General features: G+C 48.5%; 1 protein-coding gene across 1 annotated transcript in view; it reads right to left on the reverse strand.

Annotated features, from left to right (window-relative positions):
* Positions 1-23,311, reverse strand: part of LOC142302793 (A.superbus venom factor 1-like) — a 116,879-nt gene that overhangs the window by 71,332 nt on the left and 22,236 nt on the right. The window contains 3 exon segments of the mRNA XM_075343902.1: positions 4,058-4,178; positions 6,607-6,709; positions 22,570-22,657. Of these exon segments, the coding sequence (XP_075200017.1) occupies positions 4,058-4,178; positions 6,607-6,709; positions 22,570-22,657 (312 nt within the window).

Here is a 23,311-nt window from a genome sequence, read left to right on the forward strand (position 1 = left end):
CTCAGTGGTGGCTCGAGCCGTAGGCCGGATCCCGGGGGTTTCCTCGAGCGGCACTCCTCGCCCGTGAGTGAAAGGGGGGTTGTTTGGGGTGTTGGGATAATGTCCGTGACGCCACCCACGGTTGTGGTGATGTGTAGCACCACCGCTGCTTAATGCGGGGATCCCGGGGATGGTGATGGGGAGCAGCCAGGTGTTGTGTTGCCCCTCCGTGGGTAGGGGTTGGTGATCCCGGGGCCCGGTGATGGCTTGGGAGGTGCAGGGCCTGGTGGGCGCAGGGACGCGGGGGCAGCGCTGTGCCTTGCGGCACTGTGGTACTCACTCAGCCTGAGACGTGGACACAGTTTGTACGGTAAACCAAACGGCTGGTAGGACGGTCCCACAGACGGCTGCTTTGCTTTCCCGGTAGGTGACGGTGATGTCCCTTTTCCTTGCACCTGTATGTACGGTTGGTTGCGATGGGTCCCCACCGGTAACCCGCTCCCCGGCTTCAAGCTGGGCCGGAGGAGCACTACACTTTGCCCGCAGGCGCTGGCCCTCAGAGACTGGTGCCCTGGCGGTGGCGGTGTCTCTGTTGTACAGGTTGGGCTTTTGCCTTCAATCGGGACTCGGTTGTTGGGGGAATCTGCGTCCCCTTCACTGACGGATTCGGCAACTTTGGCGACTCCTAGCCTTGCCGGGGTCCGAGAGGCCCCTGCCCTGGTGCTGACTGTCTTTCGGAACACTGCTCCAGACCACCGGGCACACAGCCAACGGGGTCCTTCCAGGAACTTCCAAACGGTCCCCCTCCGGACAGTCACCGCCGTCGCTGACCTTGCTGTTCTGGCCCTACACAAAGCTGGACCTTCAGGCTTCTCTCTTTCTCTGTCACCACTCTTGCTTTCCTCCTTTACCACTTCTCTTTCTTTGCTTTACTGAGTTGTTTACTCTAGCCCAGCCTGGGCTACTCCTCCACTCCTCTACTTCCTCCTCCCTGACTCTATCTCTCACGTCCCTCACTGGACTGCCTGGTACTTCCTGCCTCCAGAGCTGTGATCTCCTTGGTGGGCGGAGCCAACCGCCTGGCCCACCCCCTGGTGTGAATCATCAGCCTCTGGAGGAAGGCAACAAGGATTTGTGGTTCAGCTTAGGTGTGCCTACCCGGGATGTGGGGTGTGGTGGTGTGTGACCTGTGTCCCCTGGCTTGCCCAGGGCGACACAGGGAGGTCAGGATGGTGGACAGGCGGGTTATGGGGCCTGTGGAGATGCAGGGACGCAGGGGCAGCGCTGTGCCGCACGGCACGGAGGTACTCACTCAGCCCAAGGATGATGACACAGTTCACGGTAAACAAACGGCTGGTTGGACGGGTCCCTCAGACGGCTACAGTGCTGATGTTCCCTGCAGTTAGCGGTGACGGTCACTTCCCTGCACCTAAGTACGGTTCTTTGGTAGCGATGGATTCCCACCGGTAACCCGCTCCCCAGCTTGGATATGAGCCGGAGGAGCCCCTCTCTTGCCCGCAGGCGCTGGCCCTGGGAAACTGGTGCCTTGGCGGTGGCGGTGTCTCCCCTTCACGGTCGGACTGTTGCCTTCAATCGGGACTTTGCTGCTGGGAGACCCGGAGGTCCCCTTCACTGACGGATTTGCAAATTATGGCGACTCCTAGCCTTGCCGGGATCCGAAAGGCCCCTGCCACTGGTGCTGGCTTCTCTTTGTATACCGCTCCGGTACCGCCGGGCCACCACCCGTCCACGGTCCTTTCGGCAACCTCCGATCAGCCTCTCCTGCAGACGGTCACGGCCGTCTGCCAACCTTGCTGTCTCAGTCCGGGGCACACACCCGGACCAACTTCAAGCTTTCAACTGTCACTTTTCTTCTCTCACTTCCACTCCTGTCACTAGCTCCACTGCCACTTCCCTAGCTTGACTCTCACTCAAGCTCTGCCTGAGCTAAACTCCAAGACTAGACTGCCTGGTTTTCCTGCCTCCAGGACTGTGAACTCCTCGGTGGGCGGTGCCAACCGCCTGGCCCACCCCCCTGGTGGGAACACCAGCCCCTGGAGGAGGGCAACAAGGATTTGTGTTCTGACCTTGGTGTTCCTGCAGGGAATGTGGGGTGCGTGTGGTGTTGTGACCTGTGACCCCTGGCTTGCCCAGGGCGTCACAGACGCACATCCGGCCTCGTTAGCAACGTTGTTGCATGTGAAACGCCCGAACGACCGTTAACGATCAAAATTACTCACCATATCGTTGATCATTGACACGTCGTTCTAATCCCAATTATCGTTGCTCTTGCAGGACGCAGATTGTTCACCGTTTCTGCGGCAGCACACATCGCTATGTGTGACACCGCAGGCACGAGGAACATGACTGTACCTGCGGCCACCCGTAATGAGGAAGGAAGGAGGTGGACGGGATGTTCCGCCCGCTCATCTCAGCCCCTCCGCTTCTATTGGACGGCTGCTTAATGACGTCGCTGTGACGCTGAACGAACCTCCCCCTTAAAGGAGAGATTATTCGGCGGCCACAGTGACGTCGGTGAAGAGATAATTGCGTGTGACGCTGCCGTAGCGATATTGTTCGCTACGGCCCGTGATGCGCCACCGACGTGGGCGGGTGCTATTGCTCATGCAGCGTGTAAAGCCCGCTATGCACTCTATTCAATATCACTCCTGTCGGGCCGCCTGCACAGTTTATATACCAAATTTACCTACAGAATATTATGAACTGCGTCTTAAAAATATTGATGTAGAGTGCAGTGTCCATACAATAATGCTGCACTATATGTGCAATAAATAAATGTCAGATCCCATTTAGGCAATCATCATACGAATGTTTAGAAATTTCTTGTTGACAAAAGTAGAGAAGTGACTTAGACTCCAGATGATGGTTTGCCCCTTTTGTTATACCTGTCACATGCTCTGATATGGTAATAAAAATAAGTCCAGCTCACCCCGGAGACCGCTCCAAATGTCGGCAGTAGGAAGCACAGGATCCCGATTCTGCTCAGAGTTAGGCACAGATGAAGGAAAGAGTGATCCAGCTTCCATGTGGCTTTGAATAAAACTCCAACTTCAATGAAAATTTCTTTTAAAAACAAAATCCAAATACAAATAAAATGTGATACAGCAGGTCCAATAGATTGTCTGACCACCAAAAGACGCATTTCGAGCAGATCGCTCTTAAGGGGGCTTTACACGCAACAATATCGCTAACGAGATGTCGTTGAGGTCACGGAATTTGTGACTCAAATCCGGCCTCGTTAGCGACGTCGTTGTGTGTGAAACGTACGAGCAACTGCTAATGATCAAAATTACTCACCTTATCGTTGATCGTTGACACGTCGTTTATTTCCCAAATGTCGTTGCTGGTTTAGGGCACAGGTTGTTGGTCGTTCCTGAGGCAGCACACATCGCTACGTGTGACACCCCAGGAACAACGAACAACACCGTACCTGCGTCCTCCGGCAACGAGGTGGGTATGTCTTTATGCGGCTGCTCTCCGACCCTCCGCTTCTATTGGACGCATTCCGTGTGACGTCGATGTAATGCCGCACAAACCGCCCCCTTAAAAAGGAGGCTGTTCATCGGCCACAGTACGTGTGACGGGTCCTAGCGATATTGTGCGCCACGGGTAGCGATTTGCCCATGACGCACAAACGACGAGGGCAGTTGCTTTCACGATGTCGCTGAGTGTAAAGCAGCCTTTAGACTTGGTGAGTACTCCTTATTTGTATTCGTATTTTGTTTTTAAAAGAAATTTTCATTAAAGTCGGAGTTTTATTCAAAGCCACATGGAAGCTGGATCACTTATTTCCTTCATACATGCTCTGACATGAAGCATATACATATTTGGGTATTTTCTTACTTGATCATATTCCCATAAGTACCCAAATTCATTTTTTTGCTATTCTAAAATAAATAATAGCTTTTCAAGAAATCTTTTTACATTGACCTACCGTAAGTATAAAAGTCTTTTTTTTGCTAAAATGAAAATCTGAAAAAAATATTCTAATGACCAATTTTGGTATATTTTAGACAATTGTATATGTAATAGGTTAATTCGATCTCTCCATACTCACCAGCAGGCGTGATGACGGTAACCGACATATATAACGTGTGCTGCAACATCTCAGCATCGTTTTTCAAGTACCCAACAAGATCTCTTCTCAACAACACGACAACTCCTTCTCCATCACTAATCTAATGGAATGAAAATGGTCATTAAAAGAAAAGTCAACTTTCAACTAACTTTGGAAAAATTAATAGTACAAAGCAATGTAAGAAACTTTGCAAGGCATCCTAAATGAAAATACTGCTTATTCTCCACTTAGTTGTCTCTTTTTTCTCCACCTTTTGCTTCCTGATCTCATTATCCATTCTGAAAATACAGCTCAATTTTATGTTATAGAGAAGACGGATTCACTACTCAGTGGTTTCAGGATAAAATCCTATTACACTTTATGGAGAGTGGAGCAGAGTAAGAAAAAGGCACAGACACAGAAAGATTATGCTGAACTCTCAACTGGTGTATTCCCTTCATGCTTTAAACATGCCTCCATCACACCCATCCTCAAAAAGCCCTCCCTTGACCCTTCCTCTGTGTCAAACTATCGCCCCATATCACTTCTTCCTTATGCCTCAAAACTACTACAACAGCATGTCCATCTTGAACTGTCCTCATACCTCTCTTCCTGCTCCCTCTTTGATCGGTTACAATCAGGTTTCCGACCCCATCATTCCACTGAAACTGCCCTAACCAAAGTCTCTAACGACCTACTAATCACAAAATCCAAGCGACACTACTCTATCCTCCTCCTCCTGGACCTGTCCTCTGCCTCTAACACAGTAGACCACTCCCTTCTACTACAAATTCTCTCGTCTCTGGGCATCACAGACTTGGCACTATCTTGGATCGCCTCATACTTAACCAACTGAACTTTCAGCGTCTACCACTCTCACACCACTTCCTCACCTCGCCCCCTATCTGTCGGGGTCCCCCAAGGTTCAGTTCTTGGACCCCTGCTGTTCTCCATTTACACCTTCGGCCTGGGACAGCTCATAGAGTCCCACGGCTTTCAGTATCATCTCTACGCTGATGATACGCAGATCTACCTCTCTGGACCTGACATCACCTCCCTACTAATCAGAATCCCGCAATGTCTGTCTGCTATTTCATCCTTTTTCTCTGCTCGATTCTTAAAATTGAACATGGACAAAACAGAATTCATTGTCTTTCCTCCTCATCACTCAACTCCCCCACCTGACATATCCATCAATGTCAATGGCTGCTCACTTTCCCCAGTCCCACGTGCTCGCTGCCTGGGAGTAATCCTAGACTCTCATCTCTCTTTCAAGCCACACATCCAAGTCCTCTTCACCTCCTGCCGCCTCCAACTCAAAAATATTTCCTGGATTCCGTACATTCCTTTCCTAAGAAGCTGCAAAAACCCTAGTACATGCCCTTATTATCTCCCGCCTGGATTATTGCAACCTCCTGTTCTGTGGCCTCCCTTTCTAACAGTCTCGCACAGCTACAATCTATTCTAAACTATGTTGCCTGGCTAATCCACCTGTCCCCCCGCTACTGCCCGACCTCGCCTCTCTGCCAATCCCTTCACTGGCTTCCCATTGCCCAACGACTCCAGTTCAAAACCCTAACCATGACCTACAAAGCCATCCACAACCTGTCTCCTCCCTACATCTCTGACCTAGTCTCCCAGTACTTACTTGCACGTAACCTTCGATACTCACAAGATCTCCTTCTCTACTCCCCTCTCATATCCTCTTCCCACTATTGCATCCAAGAATTCTCCCGTGCCTCCCCCATACTCTGGAATGCTCTGCCACAACACATCAGACTCTCGCCTACCTTCACAAGCTTCAAAAGGAACCTGAAGATCCATCTCTTTCGACAAGCCTACAATTTGCCGTAACCCTCAGTCTGATATAACACCGCACGACCATGTCCACCCTTGCCTACTGTATCCTCACCTATCCCTTGTAGACTGTGAGCCCTCGCGAGCAGGGACCTCTATCCTCCTGTACCTGTCTGTGTCTTGTATTGTTTATGATTATTGTACTTGTCCCTATTATGTACACCCCTTTCACATGTAAAGCGCCATGGAATTGATGGCGCTATAATAATAAATAATAATAATAACTCTCACATCTACACTGCTCAGTAATGCTGTTTACTGTCCATCATGTTGCTGCTTCTGTCTGTGTGCTAAGAAAACAAGAGCCAGAATACTGTGCTGTGAATTGGATGGGAGACATCATAACAGTTTACACCCACCAGCTCAGAGACAATTGTAAATTAGGAGATTTTGCCTGCAGAGGGGAAAACTGATGAAAATGCAGCATACAAGTCATATACGAGTTTATAGCAAGGAATTACACACAGAACATCTTATTCTGAAAGTTTCCTAAAAATATAATTAATTTAAAAAATTCATCAAAAAAGGTGTCTGAGAAAAAAATTGACAAATTAGATCCAAATAGGAAACAAAAGTTCCACAAGAAGATTAAAATATTTTCAAGGCAAAATATTAAAAGTTTCAGAATCAAAAGTTTACTATAAAAAAGGAAGGAAATATGTTCTTGATTAAAAAAAATATAATTTTCTTACCACAATCCGTCTGAGGGTATTTGGTAGAGGGGTCTTTACATCATCTTTCTTGACCCCAAATATTACAAAGGCCATGCCATTTAAAGGACCACCGTGGAGGAATCTGATAAGACAGAGAAAAGTAGAGAACTTCATATCATAGTCTGTAGAGTTGTCTGATATGCTACTCACTGGAAATCTCCATCATAACTAAAACATATAAACCTCTCAAGGAAAACATATATATGAGGGGCTGCTGATAAGTTTTTGGTTTGTGATTTTTTTTGTTTCTATGGTAATGAATGTTAATCACATGAAAGCCTTATGTGTCTAATATATGTTTTCAAAATTTTGTATTTGTTGCTTATGTCAACAGTGTTCTACGCACGCGGGAAAAAAAAATGGTGGAGTCTAATGCGATATTTACAGGAGGGATAAACGTCTTGTTTCTCCAAGGAAAGTTCATGAAGGATATTCATGGTGATATGTCGCAGGCATTGGGGGATCAATGCCCTTCATATTCCACAGTTAAGAACTGGGTTGCCAAATTTAAAATTCACCACTTTTGCACCAATGATGAGGAACGTCCTGGACGACCTAGAGCGGTTGTTGTTCCGGGGATCGTCGATGCTGTGCTCAACCTCATACTGGGATTCGAATTTCAGCTAAAGCAATATCGGACATCATGGGGATTTCCCTTGAACATGTTTGTGTCATTATCCAGGAACATTTGGACATGAGGAAGCGATCTGCAAAGTGGGTCCCTAAATGTTTGACAACAGATCAGAGAAGCATGCGAGTGAAAACGTCCTGGTCCATTTGTCAGTGTTTCTGGACTGATAAGAACCTCCTTGATCGGTTGGTCACTATGGATGAGACCTGAATTTATTTGTATGACCCTGAAAACAAAGAGCAGTCAAAAGAGTGGAGACACAGTGGTTCTCCTCATACAACGAAGTTCAGGGTGCAAAAATCAGCCACTTAGGTGATGGCATCTGTGTTCTGGGATAAGGAGGGCATGCTGCTAGTGGACTACCTTCAAAAGGGTTCCACTATCAATGCAAGGTATTACATTGAACTTTTGGACCAACTGAAGGCAGCTCTGAAGGTCAAAAGGTGTGGCAAGCTGTCCAAAGGAATCTTGCTTCTTCAAGACAACACCTCCGCTCACACTTCACAAGCGACCACAGCAAAACTGACAGAGCTGGGCCTCCAGCTGGTTGACTACCCACCTTATTGACAAGATCTAGCTCCCTCCGACTGTCATCTGTTTCCAAACCTGAAGAAACACTTCAAGGGTTCCAAATTTCACACCATTTCTGATGCCATGGCTGCTATGAATGCCTGGTTTGAGCCAGAAATCCTTCTTTTTACTAGGCTTATAGAACTTGGAATACTGATGTAAGAAGTGTGTTGACATCAGTGGACAGTATGTAGAATAAATGTAAAGTTTCATCATCCTATCTCGTTTCTTTCTGAGTTAAGCCATAGACTTATCAGCAGCCCCTCATATATCACTAATCCGAAGGACTCTTACTCGGTCTGGGGCTTCATGCAAGATTTCACCTTGTGAGGTAAGGATTATTCTGAGAAAGGTCAGGAATCAGCCCGGAACTACAGTGCATAGGAGGACCTGGTCAATGACCTGCAGAGAGCTGGGACCACAGTTTCCAAGATTACTGTTCGTAACACACTTCTCCGTCATGGATTAAAATCCTGCAGGGCAGACAAGGTCCCATGCTCCCACCAGTACATCTCCAGGCCTGTTTGAGGTTTAACAATGACCATCTGGATGATCCAGAGGAGGCATGGGAGAAGGTCATGTGGTCAGATAAGGCAAAAATAGAACTTTTTTGTATTAATTCAACTCGCCATGTTTGGAGGAAGAAGTATGAGTACAAACCCACGAACACTGTCCTAAATATCATATTCTAGGGGTGATTTTCTGCAAAAGGGACAGGACGACAGCACCGTATTGAAGGGATGGATAGATGATGTCATGTACCATGCGATTTTGGCCAACATCCTCCTTCCCTCAGTAAGAGCATTGTCATGGTCGTCTCCTTGTTTTTGGAGACTATGACAGCTTTTTGACTGGAACTCCTCATCTTTATATGGGATTCTCCATTTAAATGTTGTTTTGTTCCTTTGGTCCTGAAGTAGTTAATGTCAGTCTTTCAGTTTGCAGCTCTCCTGCAGTTAAGGTCAGCTGTAGCTGCTCTGTAGCCATGCCCCCTTGTGTTTAAATAGCTATGTCTCCCAGCAAGCTTTGTTGATTATACAAAGCCATTTGTATGCTGGTCCCCTTGGTGAAAGAGCTGCTGTGGATTTGTCCTAGTTGGATCTTCGGTTGTATTTTTTTTTGTTGTATTATTTGGTTGTATTCCCCTTTTTGTCTCACCTACCCTCTTGTTGTATTGGTGCACCAGTGGGCGTAGGCAGCCATACCGCCCACTTCTTAGCTAGGACTATAGTAGGCATTTTTTAGGGCTTCAGGTATTCCTGTTCAGCGACAGGTGCAGAGCCTGTATAGGGTCTGATTAAAAGTGCAGGGTACAGCGCCAGGTTAAGGCAGGAGGTGTCCATGTACCCTCTCACTAGTGCCAAGGCCCACTGTTGTTATTGTGTTCCTGGTGTTTCCCCTTGTTTGTGGTGTAGTTGTTGGGTGTTTTTTGTTGTGTTTCAGACATCTGTTGGTCTGAACGTGCTCGCCACGCTTGTTGTGTGACACATTGAAGATGGGTCATGGCTATGTCTTTCAGCATGACAATGACCTATAACGCACAGCCAGGGCAACTAAGGAGTGGCTCTATAAGGGCTCATTCAGACAACCGTTCCATTTGTCCTGGTCAGTTCCTTTTTTTTACGGACCTACTGACAAGAACATCTTTTCAATGTGTTTTGTGTAGGATCGGATGCCACATGGAAGAACTTCTGTGTGCTATCAGTTTCTACAAAAAACACATTGGAGTCTGTATGTCCATTCCGTTATTATGGAACATGTCCTATTCTGTTCCACAACTGTGGATCGTGACTCAATACAAGTCAGTGGGTCCACAAAATCCACACGGTAGCACTTCTGTGTAGCTTCCGTCAGGTGCCCCTGCAGTCTATGTCCCACTCCCGTGCCAGCCCCGCAGCTGCTCACACTACAGTGTGTCAGCATCTGCTCACATAGCAGTGTGCGAGCAGCTTCGGGGATGATGAGCACTGCCGTCAGGAGGTTAGCTTAGTTCCTTACCAGCCGTGTTGAAGTCGGCTGTACTCCTGACTTCAGGGCTCATCACTGAGTTCCATGGCAATAATACCTCAAGTCTCGCGGGAGCTTGTGATGTCACTGCTAGTCATAGTCTCTGGCCACCCGCGAGATTTGCGTTGAGATCGTGTTGGTCATTGAACTCAGTGCTGAGCGCTGACATCACAAGTTCAGCGGTGTTGAGCAGCTGCTTACGGGCCGCTCACTCTACTTCCGGAGCCACTTATTATCTCTCATGCATATGTACTGCTTTCTCTGCCCACTGGCAGTCCTGGTATTTGTGATTGGTTGCAGTCAAACAGTGCCCCCAGCCTGTGTGAGAGCGTCTGACTGCAACCAATCACAGACAATGTCTGTGGCTCTATATCGTGGTATAAAACTAAATGAAAAAAAAAATTGTTTTAGGGCCTCCGTATTATGATTCCCAGCACAGATAAAGCATACAGCTGCAGGCTCTAGTCACCAGCCGTGCCCTTATCTTAGCTGTGTATCAAAATAGGAGGAACCGCATGCAGCTTTTTAAAAAATAAAAATATTTAAAGACAGCATGCAGTCACTGCCAATTGTGATACATAGCCATAATAAAGCCGACAGCTGGGAGCTGGTGTTCTCAGGCTGGGGAGACCCATGGTTATTGAGCCCCCAGCCTAAAAATAGTAGCTGCCCAGGATTGTCACATTCATTAGATGTGACAATGCTGGCAGTTCACCCAGTTCATCCCAATTGCCCTTGTGTTGTGACAATCGGAGTAATAAGGGGTTAATTGCAGCTCACACTGAGCCCTAGAGTAGTAATGGGGAGGGTCTATGAGACCCCATTACTAATCTGTAAGTGAAAAGAAATAAACACAAACACGGAATAAATCCTTTATTTGAAATAAAATACAAAAAACGCCCTCTTTCACCAGTTTATTAACCCCCAAAACACCCAGGTCCGACGTAATCCACACAAGGTCCCACAATGATTTCAGCTCTGCTACATCTGAAGTGACAGGTGGCGGTCATAATACATGAATGCTCATTGTGAGCTTCAGGTGAGAGTGAACTGCTTGATGAATGGTGATGCCACTCAGATTATTTGTGGTCACAGCTGGAGGTTCCCATTGTCCTCCATTTGTGATCACAGGTATCCTAACCTTAGGTAACATCCATAAATGCAGTGACTTCTCAGGTCACTGAATTCCTAAGCCTGCATCTCCTAGCACAAAACCAAGTCTTTTTTGCCAAGAGATGCAGATTTGGTGCTGAAATTTCTACACCATATTCCTGCACCCAATCTCACCTGAGGCCCGCTGGAGAAAGATTTGTGGCATAGCAAATGACAACACTCATCACAAATTCGACAAGTGGGGATGTCGCCCTCAATTCCAGGTGCGTGAACCTTGACTTGGGACAAAAATGTGACTTTTCAAAGCTTATTTTGCTAGAAATATGGTGAAAAAGCTTTGATGAATCTACTATTTGTGTTATCCAACATTTTTCAAAATTCAGAATTTTATGAATGTGAGTCTTTAAAAAGAAAGACTTGTGGAGCACATTTCCCCATGTCCTGAGACAGAGACAAGTGACCCTGACACCAAATAATCTAAAGGAATCGGTTAAGATGACTAACCGGAGGAACAAGAGTCTGAGTGAGACGGATCATTAAGTAGGACGCTCACCAACAAGGCACTAAGCAGTTTAAAACACTTAAAGGTAACGGGCCAGGATAGAACAATATGTGAGATGATGTGAATGTCCCCAGCTGGAGTCCACTAAGCATCTGTGAGCTTGAAGCTAAAGTCCAGCCATATAGGCAATACAGCTCCTTTACATTGAGAGCAAGACATGGAACCGCAGGAGGTAAATGATGACTCTCAATGATTGTACTGTGATGTTGAGCTGGGTGGTGGTGGAACAAGCAAGACTGGTGAGGACAGGAACATGTGAAATAGTAGTAGACTGGGAGATACTCTCTGTCAATGAAGAAACGAACGAGAAGCAATGTGCCTGCTATTAGAGATGTGTGAATGTGGCGCCATGGACAAGCCAGGACGTCACAAGTACTGCAACAACACACCCCACACCCCGGTTAGGCACATCAGTCACACACAAATCCTTGTTGCCTCCCTCCAGGGGCTGATGTCCACACCACGTGGGGTGGAGCCAGGCAGTTGGCCCCACCCACTGAGGAGTTCACAGTCCTGGAGGTAGGAAAGGAAGAGAGTGTAGTTAGGAGAGGGAAAGTGAAGGAGCAAGAAGTGGTAGTTGAGGAGAAAGAGCAGACTGACCGTGTCCGGGTACAAGGCATGGGCACCAAAGAGCAAGGTTGGCAGACGGTGGTGACCGTCTGCAGGAGAGGCCGATTGACGCATAACCGTAAGGACCGGGGACGAGTGGTGGCCCGCCGGTACCGAACCGGGGAGCGAAGAGAAGCCAGCACCATTCGGCAGGGCCTACGGACCCCGACCAGGCTAGGATTCGCCATTAAACCGGTCAAAATCCGTCAGCGACGGGAACCTCCGGGGTTTCCCAGCAGCAAAGACCCGACTGAAGGCAACCGCTCAACCGTGAAGGGAAATACAGCTACCGCCACAGCTAGAGTTCCCAGGGCCAGAGCCTGCGGGTAAAAAGGGGCTCCTCTGGCAAATACACCGCTGGAGAGCGGGTTACCGGTGGGAAGCCATCGGAGCCGAAGACACATTACAGGTGCAGGGAGAGACATTCACCGCCAACCTACCGGGAGTGACCAGCGCAGCCGGCTGCAGGATCCGTCCATCCAGCCGTTTGTTTTATCAGAGACTCCGTCTGCGTCATTGGCTGAGTGAGTACTACTGTGCCGCCTGGCACTGCGCTGCCCTCCCGCGACCCTGCACCTCACCAAACCCCGCCATCCATCTTACAGTCACCATCATCAGGCCCTGGGACCCCAAAAACCCCCCTACCCACGGAGGGGAAAGAAACATCTTGGCTGCTCCCTGTCATCGCTCCCGGGATCCCCGTCCAGAGCAGCGGTGGTGTCCCAACAAAATCCCCAAACCCAAACCACTCCCTTTCACTTACGGGCGAGGAGCGCCGCTCGAGTCCTCGGATCCGGCCCACCGCTCGAGCCACCGAGCAGCAGCAGCAGGCAGCAGCGCCGGAACCGAGCGTTGGCGAGCGCAGCGCCCCGCCGCCCGCGACATGAACTTGTTTGAAAAAGGTTTGCAAATCTCAAATTCGGCAAAATCCATGCCCATCTGGATTTGAGTTCGGATTTCCGAAAATTTTCTTCAAAATCGGTAAAATTTGGCCTTTGTTCTATAAAAGTTTTTGTTTACACTATTGCAGAATTGCAGACACCATCCACTATTGGCCCCATCACAACCATGTCAAGTATTGGCATGGCTGTGATTGGCCAGGGAAATCACTTTAAAAAAAAAAAAAGGAAACAAAATGGTTAAAGCAAGAGATACTTACCAATCTTAATTCGTGCAGCTGTAACACTACTTCCGGTTCTGCTCATTATCCCTCATGCATAGTCACTGCTTCCCCGCCCAGCTTCTGTGGCAGCGTCTGTGATTGGCTGCAGGTGTATTGATACCCAGCGCACATAATACTGGTAGCTACAGGCTGTAGCCTCTAACTGTGCATGCTTACTTGGCTGTGTATCAAAATATGAGGGACCCCATGCAGCTTTTTCAAATTATTTAAATAAATAATTAAAAACAATGGCGTGTGGTCTCCCCAATTTTGATACTTAGCCAATATAAAGCAGACAGCTGGGGGCTGGTATTCTCAGGCTGGGGGGGGCCCATGGTTCCGGAAAGTTGATGAACCCGAACCAAACCTTGAAAGGTAGCTTGTCTCTATCCGCTATTCCACTATTTCATGTATATAGTTGCCATAAAATGGTTGTGCAGTAAAGAGATGTGCTAAATATCTCGTGGTTTTCCTTCAGTGAACTGGTTAACATCTAGTCCTGGCCAGCTGAGGTCAACTACAAGGGCATACCACCCCCACAACACAAGTTCACACACCCAGCCAGGACTCCATCTTTCTAGTAGCTTCCCAGGGTGCAAGAAAATTAGACCTCGCCCATAACTACCGTCCTGCACAGTTTTACACTTGGTACAGTTAGCAGGATCTTGCCTTGCCAGCGGAAGATCCAAATGATGGGGGGGAAAGTCCATTTTACGTGGAAGATGGTGACCATTACACAGTCTAAAATGGTGCAGAACATGGACTGTAAAATGGTGACTAATTGCACAGCTCAAAAAGAGGGTTTTGCTCATTGTGGGCATTGGAGAAGTGAGAGGGAATGTAGATGCGTCTAGCCCTCCATTGTTTATGCCCACTGGAGGGTGTGCCACACCACAAAGTGCCAGTTCATGGTCAGGAGTGCCCTCCTCTGTAGGGCGAGGTGGAAGAGAGAGGGCTACCCATTGCCGAGTGACAGCAGAAAACGATGGAGACGCTGAAGAGACAGGATGGTGAGCCAGACGAAAGTGTGGCACCCCAGGGTTGCCACAGTAACAACACAAAGGGTTAACTCCCCACACACAACACCAAGACCTCCTGGCCAGAAGGGGGAGACCAAGCTGCTTCCCTGTACATTCTGCTGGGGGGGAGGAAATGGTCAGAAGTAGTTTCAGTTTGGAAGTTCAGTGCAGAGCACTGAGGAGACAGGATCTCTGCAGGTTGGAGCTGGCTTGAGCTCACCTCAGGATCCACTGACCAATTCCAGGCCTAGCTGAGGGTCTGAGGAAAGGAGAAAGCGTACACAGAGGAACATTCCTGGGAGACAGAGCATTGCAGAGCTCATCCCCAGTGGAGCACACAGAACGGATGCTGGATCCGAGACTGCAGGTTACATACTGCACAGTTACCACCAGAGAAGTGAAGATTCCAGATCTTTCACCTGTACCACAGACACAAGCAACAAACGCAGAGTTCAGGAACATACTAGTAAGGACTCGAGTTGCCTGTCAGGTCGGTACCGAGGAGCACAGGGCCGGCTGCATAGTTCACACAGCGGCAGGGCCACAGACACACAGTGCAGGCAAGGAAGCCAAAACGGCCCGGCTGGGTGGGAGAAGCCCTGAACCCCTCACAGACTCCGTGGACAGTACTCTGCTGAATACCATCACCAGTAAAAGACAAAGAAACTGCAAAACCGTGAGTCTGCCTGTTTATTGTGCTCGTGCCCTGCACTCCCCCCATAGACTAACATACTGCCCCGGGGAAAAGGCTCTACCCGTGGGGAGCCGTCCCATCTCAAGCTGCCTTCCATCACCCCGGAGGTTCTGCAGCAGCGGTGGTCATCTCTGATCACATTCCACGGGTGGCGTCACGAACACAACCCCCCTTTTTATTGTGGAACCAGGGAGCACAGACCGGGTCACGACACCGTGATCCCCTTTCCAGAAGCGACCCTTGGCCCGGTTCTGGGTATCCCCTTAACCCCTGGCGACACAACTTTGGCGTCACGAACAGGATGCGGACTGGACCCGGCTGCAACCCGGGTGACGTGTGCCTGTAAAGACTTATTGCATCGCATAAAAGACTTGCACTGTGAATTGTTGCAACAAAGAACGGACTTTAAACTTTGCAAAGATACCTGGAAAAATCCAAAACATCATTGGTAACATTTTCCAGGCGCCATCTTTAATCGCGCCATTAGCTGCTACGCGCGGGAGAACAGCGCGCCTAAACTAAGACTCCGCCCACCGCTTGCAGAGGAGGTGCGCTCGGTGCTGCGACCCGAACGAAAACGCAGAAAAGTGTCCCAGGCTTGCTGTCAAGAAGACTGGTGAAATTAACTAAGGGGGCGCAAAGATGTCGCAGCAGGGAGATGCTGTTGTACCCGGCGGTGCAGCGGCACCTATCATGCCGTTCCTGATGCCGTACACCCCGGGTGCAGTGTGGCTGCCGCAGTACTCAGGTGAGCCCAACACACTTAATGACTTTATCGGAAAGCTAAAAATCTACTACAGCATGTACCCCCTGACAGAAGCTCAGCGTGTTGGTATGCTTATGGGACAGTTAACTGGCAATGCCCAGCGGGAGGCTACATCCTGGCCGGATGATGCAAAGGACACTGTAGAGCATATAATAGCTGGACTAAAAGCAGCTTTTGAATCCACTGCTGGCAGCCGGGCTAAAATGAGGTTCTTTGGATGCAAGCAAAAACCTAGAGAGAGCGCAAGAGACTTTGCCTTAAACTTGCAGGAGGCGCTCAGAGCACTTAAATTAGCAGAACCTGCCTTAGCCCCTGGAGCAGATAAGCTGCTGATAGACCAATTCCTGGATGGACTCTCATCCCCTTCCCACCGGGGACAACTGAGCATGATGGTGATCCAGGATCCAGGACTAACATTTGCCCAGCTAAAGGATAGAGCCATCCGCCTCCAGCAGGTGGAGGAGCCGCAGGATATAGACTCTGTTCAACACCTTACAGTGGCACCCCAGCAGCCAGTAGTGCCAGTGACATCGGCCATGTCAGCCGCTGCTGCTAACCACCTGGAGCCGATCACTAATGAGGCTCTACATCAAAAGCTTGAAGCCCTTACAGACACTGTTGCTTCCATGGCTAGAATCGTCCAGGAGCTGCGTGGATCCAAGTCTGCACCCAAGATTGAGCTGGCGACCAGCAAGGAGGATGTCCCATGGATGAGGCCTAGGAGATACCAAGCGACGAGAGGACGACCCAGCGACCGCTACCAGCCGGATGGACAGCCCATTTGCCGCCGTTGCAAGGAACCAGGTCACTTTGCCCGTGAATGTGCTTTAAATGGGGATTCCCTGGGGAGGCGGGCCGCTCCTCAGGAATGAACTCTCAAGGTCCTTCACCCTGGCACGACAAGTATGTGGGGGGACGTCCAGTCATCCCCATCGTGCTGGATGGCATTCCGCTCAACGCCTTGCTGGACACTGGTTCCCAAATATCATCAATTCCGCATGTCCTTTATAAGAGGTACTGGGCTGATTCAGACGTTAGCAGTGGTCCATCTAATGTTGCATTGAATATATGGGCTAGCAATGGTGAATTAGTACCACAGGTTGGTTTCAGAGAAATGACCATTAAGATTGGGAGAGTAGAATTGCAGAATCAGGGTATTATCATTGTTGATGTTGACCGACGAGAACGTGAACCAACTATGCTGCTAGGAATGAATGTAATTGAAAATTGTTTTGCAGAGGTAATTACTGTCTTGCAGCAGATCGTCGAGACTGCCAAACCTGGGCAACAGAGACTCCTGCAGAAGGAAATTAAAGCCTTGATGCTGAAGCAGCAGGTAGAAATGTCAGGAGGTGAAATTGGCAGTGCAAGGGTAAGTGACCCAATACCTATTGTAATTCCTCCCAAAACAGAAATGCTGGTCTGGTGTAGAGCCGCAATAGGCATCAGAGGGCGAGACTATCGGGCCCTGGTAGAACCCGTGTACTCCGACAGTAGGCCCACTGTACTGACGGCCAGAGGAATAGTTGAGGTACACAGGGGGAGAGTGCCAATACGCCTTCTAAATTGTGGGGAAGATGAGGTCACCCTACCTAAGTATGCTACCATGGCTAAGCTATATACGGTTGATAACAACGCCATCACCACCGTTGAGCCCTTGAAGCCGTCAAGTCAGGCGGAAGACAATGGCTCAGAGGGAAAGCTGGAGGATTGGTGCCAAAAGCTACATGTAGGCACCGATTCTACACCCTCCCATCAAAAGCATGGAGTATACAGGGTAGTGAAAGAATATGAACAAATATTCAGCAAACACCCATTAGACTTTGGGCAGATCAAAGGGGTAGAGCACACTATACCCACAGGTAACCATCCACCCATAAAGGAGAGGCATAGACCAGTACCACCGGCTCACTACCAATGCGCCAAAGACATGCTCAAAGAAATGAAAGGAGCAGGGGTAATAAGAGACAGTTGTAGCCCCTGGGCAGCCCCACTAGTGCTAGTTAAGAAAAAAGATGGGACCATGAGGATGTGTGTAGACTACAGACGGATCAACCGCATTACACACAAGGATGCATACCCATTACCTAGGATAGAAGAGTCATTGGCTGCATTAAAATCCGCTACTTACTTTTCCACCCTAGATCTGACTAGTGGGTATTGGCAAGTTCCTGTGGCAGAGGCTGACAAGGAGAAGACAGCGTTCACCACGCCGATGGGCCTCTGTGAGTTCAATTGTATGCCGTTTGGACTCTGCAATGCGCCTGGTACCTTCCAGCGAATGATGGAGTGCTGCCTAGGACATAAGAACTTTGAAACTGTCCTCCTGTACCTGGATGACGTCATAGTCTACTCCAAGACCTATGAACAGCATCTACAAGACCTGGCAGAAGTGTTTGAAGCCTTATCCGGATACGGAATGAAAATCAAGCCATCCAAGTGTCACCTTCTAAAGCCAAGGGTACAGTACCTGGGACATGTCGTGAGCTCAGAAGGGGTAGCACCAGATCCTGAAAAAGTTACCGTGATCAGAGATTGGCCGAGACCCACCAGCGTGAAAGAGGTGAGGCAATTCCTGGGACTGGTGGGCTACTATAGAAGATTTATAAAAGGGTTCACGAAGCTAGCAGCTCCCCTTCAAGACATCCTGGTAGGACAGTCAAAGAAGTCTGCAGCCCGAAATCCTCCTTTCCAGTGGAGTGATGAGAGAGAAGAGTCCTTTAAGAAGTTGAAGTGGGCACTGACAGGAGAAGAGATCCTGGCATATCCAGATTACCATCAACCCTTCATTTTGTACACGGATGCCAGCAACGTAGGACTGGGAGCAGTATTGTCTCAAAAGCAGGAAGGCAAAGAGAAAGTTATTGCCTTTGCAAGCAGGAAGCTCCGGCCTACAGAAAGAAACCCAGAGAATTACAGCTCCTTCAAGTTAGAACTACTGGCAGTAGTTTGGGCTGTAACAGAGCGTTTCAAACACTACCTGGCAGCTGCAGAATTTACCATCTTTACTGACAACAATCCGTTGACCCACCTGGACTCTGCAAAACTAGGTGCACTGGAACAGCGATGGATAGCCCGACTGTCAAACTACAACTTTGTCATCAAGTACAGGGCAGGCCACAAGAATGGGAATGCAGATGCCTTATCCCGGATGCCACACTCGGGGAACGTGGAAGAGGAACCGGAGGGACTGGAAGAAATTGAGCTGCCGGCCTTTCACCGTCCTAAGGTGGGACAGTATCAACCGAGTGTCTACCAAAAACAACAGCAGGCAACTCTCAACCCATTAGCACACCACGGATGGGCTGACACACAAGACAGTGATCCAGCTGTGAAGCTAGTGAAAGAACTGCTTACACAACAAGGTGCTTACCCTAATCAGAATGCCCCAGCTGAGACACAACATCTCTGGAAAGAGAGAGGTAAATTGTTCCTCTACCAAGGGAAGCTCTGTAGAAGGCACACCAATCCAAAAACACATGAGTTGGTCTGGCAGATCATCGTGCCCAAGAGAGACGTCAAGATGGTTCTGGAAGCTTACCACGACGGTGCTGGTCATTTTGGTTGGAAAAAGTTGGAAGTGCTCTTAAGAGAAAGATTCTACTGGGTTGGCATGAGAAAATCAATTGAAGATTGGTGTAGAAAATGCGGACCGTGCAACCTCAGAAGAAAGGATCAACAGAACCAGAGAGCTCCACTCCAGTCCATAGTAACCAAGCAACCACTCGAGCTAGTCGCATTAGACCATGTCAAGTTGTCACCAAGCCGGTCCGGCTATGTTTATGCCTTAACCATCGTGGACCATTACTCACGCTTCTTAGTGGTGGTACCCGTGAAAGACCTTACAGCTAGAACAGCAGCTAAAGCATTCCAGACGTACTTTTGCAGACCCCATGGTTACCCAGAACAAGTCCTTGCAGATCAAGGTCCAGCTTTTGAATCACAGATTTTCCAAGAATTCTGCAACATGTATGGCTGTAAAAAGATCCGCACAACAGCATACCATCCCCAAACAAACGGCTTATGTGAGAAGATGAACCATATTGTGATTGACCTGTTGAAGACCTTACCAGAGTCAGAAAGAAATCAATGGCCAGAGAAATTGCCAGACTTGGTGGACTTGTACAATCATGTCCCGGTGAGTTCTACAAACTGCACCCCCGCTTACCTCATGCGTGCAAGGCCCGGTAAACTGCCAATTGATTTAGATATGGGAATTCTGAAGCCAGATGCGGAAGTTCAAGAATCCAATTGGGATACCCTACGTCAGCAACAGTATCGCCAAGTACAAGAGTGCGTAGAGAAAAGTCTCCAACAAGCTAGAGGAAGACAGGAGAGAAACTTCAACCAGCATGCTCTAGCAACCCCATTGCAACCTGGTGACCAAGTTCTCAAGAGGAAACGGCGCACAAACAAATTGGATAATCAGTGGGAAACCACCCCATATACAGTCTTACCATCCAGTATGGATAATCCCAAAGTGTGTCTAATCAGTAAGGATGAAGGAAGGACATCAGCTGTCGTGTCAAGAGATCAACTCAAACCGTGTCCTGAAACCCTGAAGACACCAGAAGTCACCTTACCCATACAGGAACAACCTGTCAAGAAGGAAGAAGATGTATTCCATACAGTCTTAGGAGATTTCCCAAAAACATGGCCAAATTACCATGGAGCAGTAGTAGTCCCAATGATCGCCTTCCCTCAAGTGGTGGAACCACAATCAGAACCCATACCACAAGAAGTCTCAAGACATGAAGAACTGGAAGTTGAAACCGTAGAGGAAGAACAGATTCCTGGTCCCAGTGAGCTTGCCAGTCCTACAGTCAGTCCACCATCCTCACAAGTACCAGAAACACCAAATAGGTACACTTCCACCCACACCATTATGCTAAGTACACCCAGTACACCAGCAGTACGCAGATCACAGCGTAGTACTCAGGGTCATATACCAGCAAGATATAAAGACTAATGTGGAATTGCATATAAAATGTACATATGTTATAATGTTTATATGAAAAACCGTAACAGTTTAGTGTACAGAAAAGGTGAGAGAAGAGTGGTGTAAGGTGGCAGCACGGAGAGTTACAACTTGATCACATTGTTGGTGGCCCGAGGGCCGTGAGGCCTACTGCACTTATGACCAGAGTAGAGACACCTTTAAGAAGTGTTTGTTGATTGAAATGTTTATTTAATTGCAACGTTAAGACCAAAAGCCCAGTACCTACAGAGACTATACGGTATGACCACTTACATATTCTTGAACATTTTGGACTCTTTTTGAACTTTAAGGTTTTTGTATTTTTTCCTTTTGAGACTCTGTATATATATATATAATTGTTGTGATAACTTGTTTGTTTGTTTCACAGTCCCGGAGTACTGTTCTTCACTAAGGGGGAATGTGGCACCCCAGGGTTGCCACAGTAACAACACAAAGGGTTAACTCCCCACACACAACACCAAGACCTCCTGGCCAGAAGGGGGAGACCAAGCTGCTTCCCTGTACATTCTGCTGGGGGGGAGGAAATGGTCAGAAGTAGTTTCAGTTTGGAAGTTCAGTGCAGAGCACTGAGGAGACAGGATCTCTGCAGGTTGGAGCTGGCTTGAGCTCACCTCAGGATCCACTGACCAATTCCAGGCCTAGCTGAGGGTCTGAGGAAAGGAGAAAGCGTACACAGAGGAACATTCCTGGGAGACAGAGCATTGCAGAGCTCATCCCCAGTGGAGCACACAGAACGGATGCTGGATCCGAGACTGCAGGTTACATACTGCACAGTTACCACCAGAGAAGTGAAGATTCCAGATCTTTCACCTGTACCACAGACACAAGCAACAAACGCAGAGTTCAGGAACATACTAGTAAGGACTCGAGTTGCCTGTCAGGTCGGTACCGAGGAGCACAGGGCCGGCTGCATAGTTCACACAGCGGCAGGGCCACAGACACACAGTGCAGGCAAGGAAGCCAAAACGGCCCGGCTGGGTGGGAGAAGCCCTGAACCCCTCACAGACTCCGTGGACAGTACTCTGCTGAATACCATCACCAGTAAAAGACAAAGAAACTGCAAAACCGTGAGTCTGCCTGTTTATTGTGCTCGTGCCCTGCACTCCCCCCATAGACTAACATACTGCCCCGGGGAAAAGGCTCTACCCGTGGGGAGCCGTCCCATCTCAAGCTGCCTTCCATCACCCCGGAGGTTCTGCAGCAGCGGTGGTCATCTCTGATCACATTCCACGGGTGGCGTCACGAACACAACCCCCCTTTTTATTGTGGAACCAGGGAGCACAGACCGGGTCACGACACCGTGATCCCCTTTCCAGAAGCGACCCTTGGCCCGGTTCTGGGTATCCCCTTAACCCCTGGCGACACAAAAGCCCACCTAGTGAAAGCTGGAGCTGTGACGCAGGACGCCTAGGGGAGAGCAGGATGGTGCCATTTGCTTGTGGAGAATTGAGAGAGGAAGAGTGCAGCATGACGTATTTACAAATGTGTACATGTATTAGTTTGGCTTCTTGTCACTTGAAATCTTTATTTTAGGTGATGTATAGTGGGTAGTTTATCCATCAGGTAAAAACTGGAGCGTTTGTAATATATGGATGGTCCAGTATGTTCAAATCATACTTTTTTGTATAAAAATATGTTGTTAAAATAAAAGTGTGATTTTTTGCAATATAGAGTCTGAATATAACCTAAGTTGTGGATTTCTTCTTGGGATATGTGTTGCAATAAAATTGCACGCTGCTAATTTTGCTTCTTTCCCGTTAAGATGAAATCAGACTCTCCTACTTTCCATCACTGTTAATCGTGTACTTACTTTGCTTCAATATCCACTGAAAGCTCAGAATCATCAACATAAAAATATTTCTTCTGTGGAGTCAGCGTAATCTCATAGGAGGGTGGAACTACAGATATATAAAAAAGTAAAGATTGTTAGAAATACAGAAAGCACTTGTAAGGGGGTGGTCGAGCCCCCAGGAGAAAACCCCCCCCAGAAGACAAAACATGTTTCTGAAACGTGGTTATTAATCTTTATAGTGTGTTATAAGGATGTATTAGAGTTTTATGCATATTGTAATGTTTAAGATGTAGCAGAGTAGAGAATGTTACAATGTAAAGGTGTAGTACTATTGATGATGTAATTGTGACGCCCTGGACTAGCCAGGTAGTCACAGACATAACAACATACACACCCCCTTCCCTGGATAGTTACACCAGTCAACCAAAAACCCTTGTTGCCTCCCTCCAGGGTCTGATGTCCACACCAGGTGGGGCGGAGCCAGGCGGTTGGCCCCACCCACCGAGGAGTTCACAGGCCTGGAGGCTGGAAAAGAGTCAAATTCGTTTTGGAGGTGAAAGTGAGAGATCAGAAACTGCAAGTGTCTGGGTTGGAGCCCAGGCACTGACAGCAAGGTCGGCAGACGGTGGTGGCCGTCTGCAGAAGTTAGCAGATATCTGCGGAACCGTAGGACCGGGGTCGGGCGGTGGCCCACCGGTACCGAACCGGGGAGCGAAGTGAAGCTAAGCACACAGGCAGGGCCATCGGACCCCGACCAGGA

The sequence above is a fragment of the Anomaloglossus baeobatrachus genome, chromosome 4 (genome assembly GCF_048569485.1).
Source record: "Anomaloglossus baeobatrachus isolate aAnoBae1 chromosome 4, aAnoBae1.hap1, whole genome shotgun sequence".
NCBI classification, from domain to species: domain Eukaryota; kingdom Metazoa; phylum Chordata; class Amphibia; order Anura; family Aromobatidae; genus Anomaloglossus; species Anomaloglossus baeobatrachus.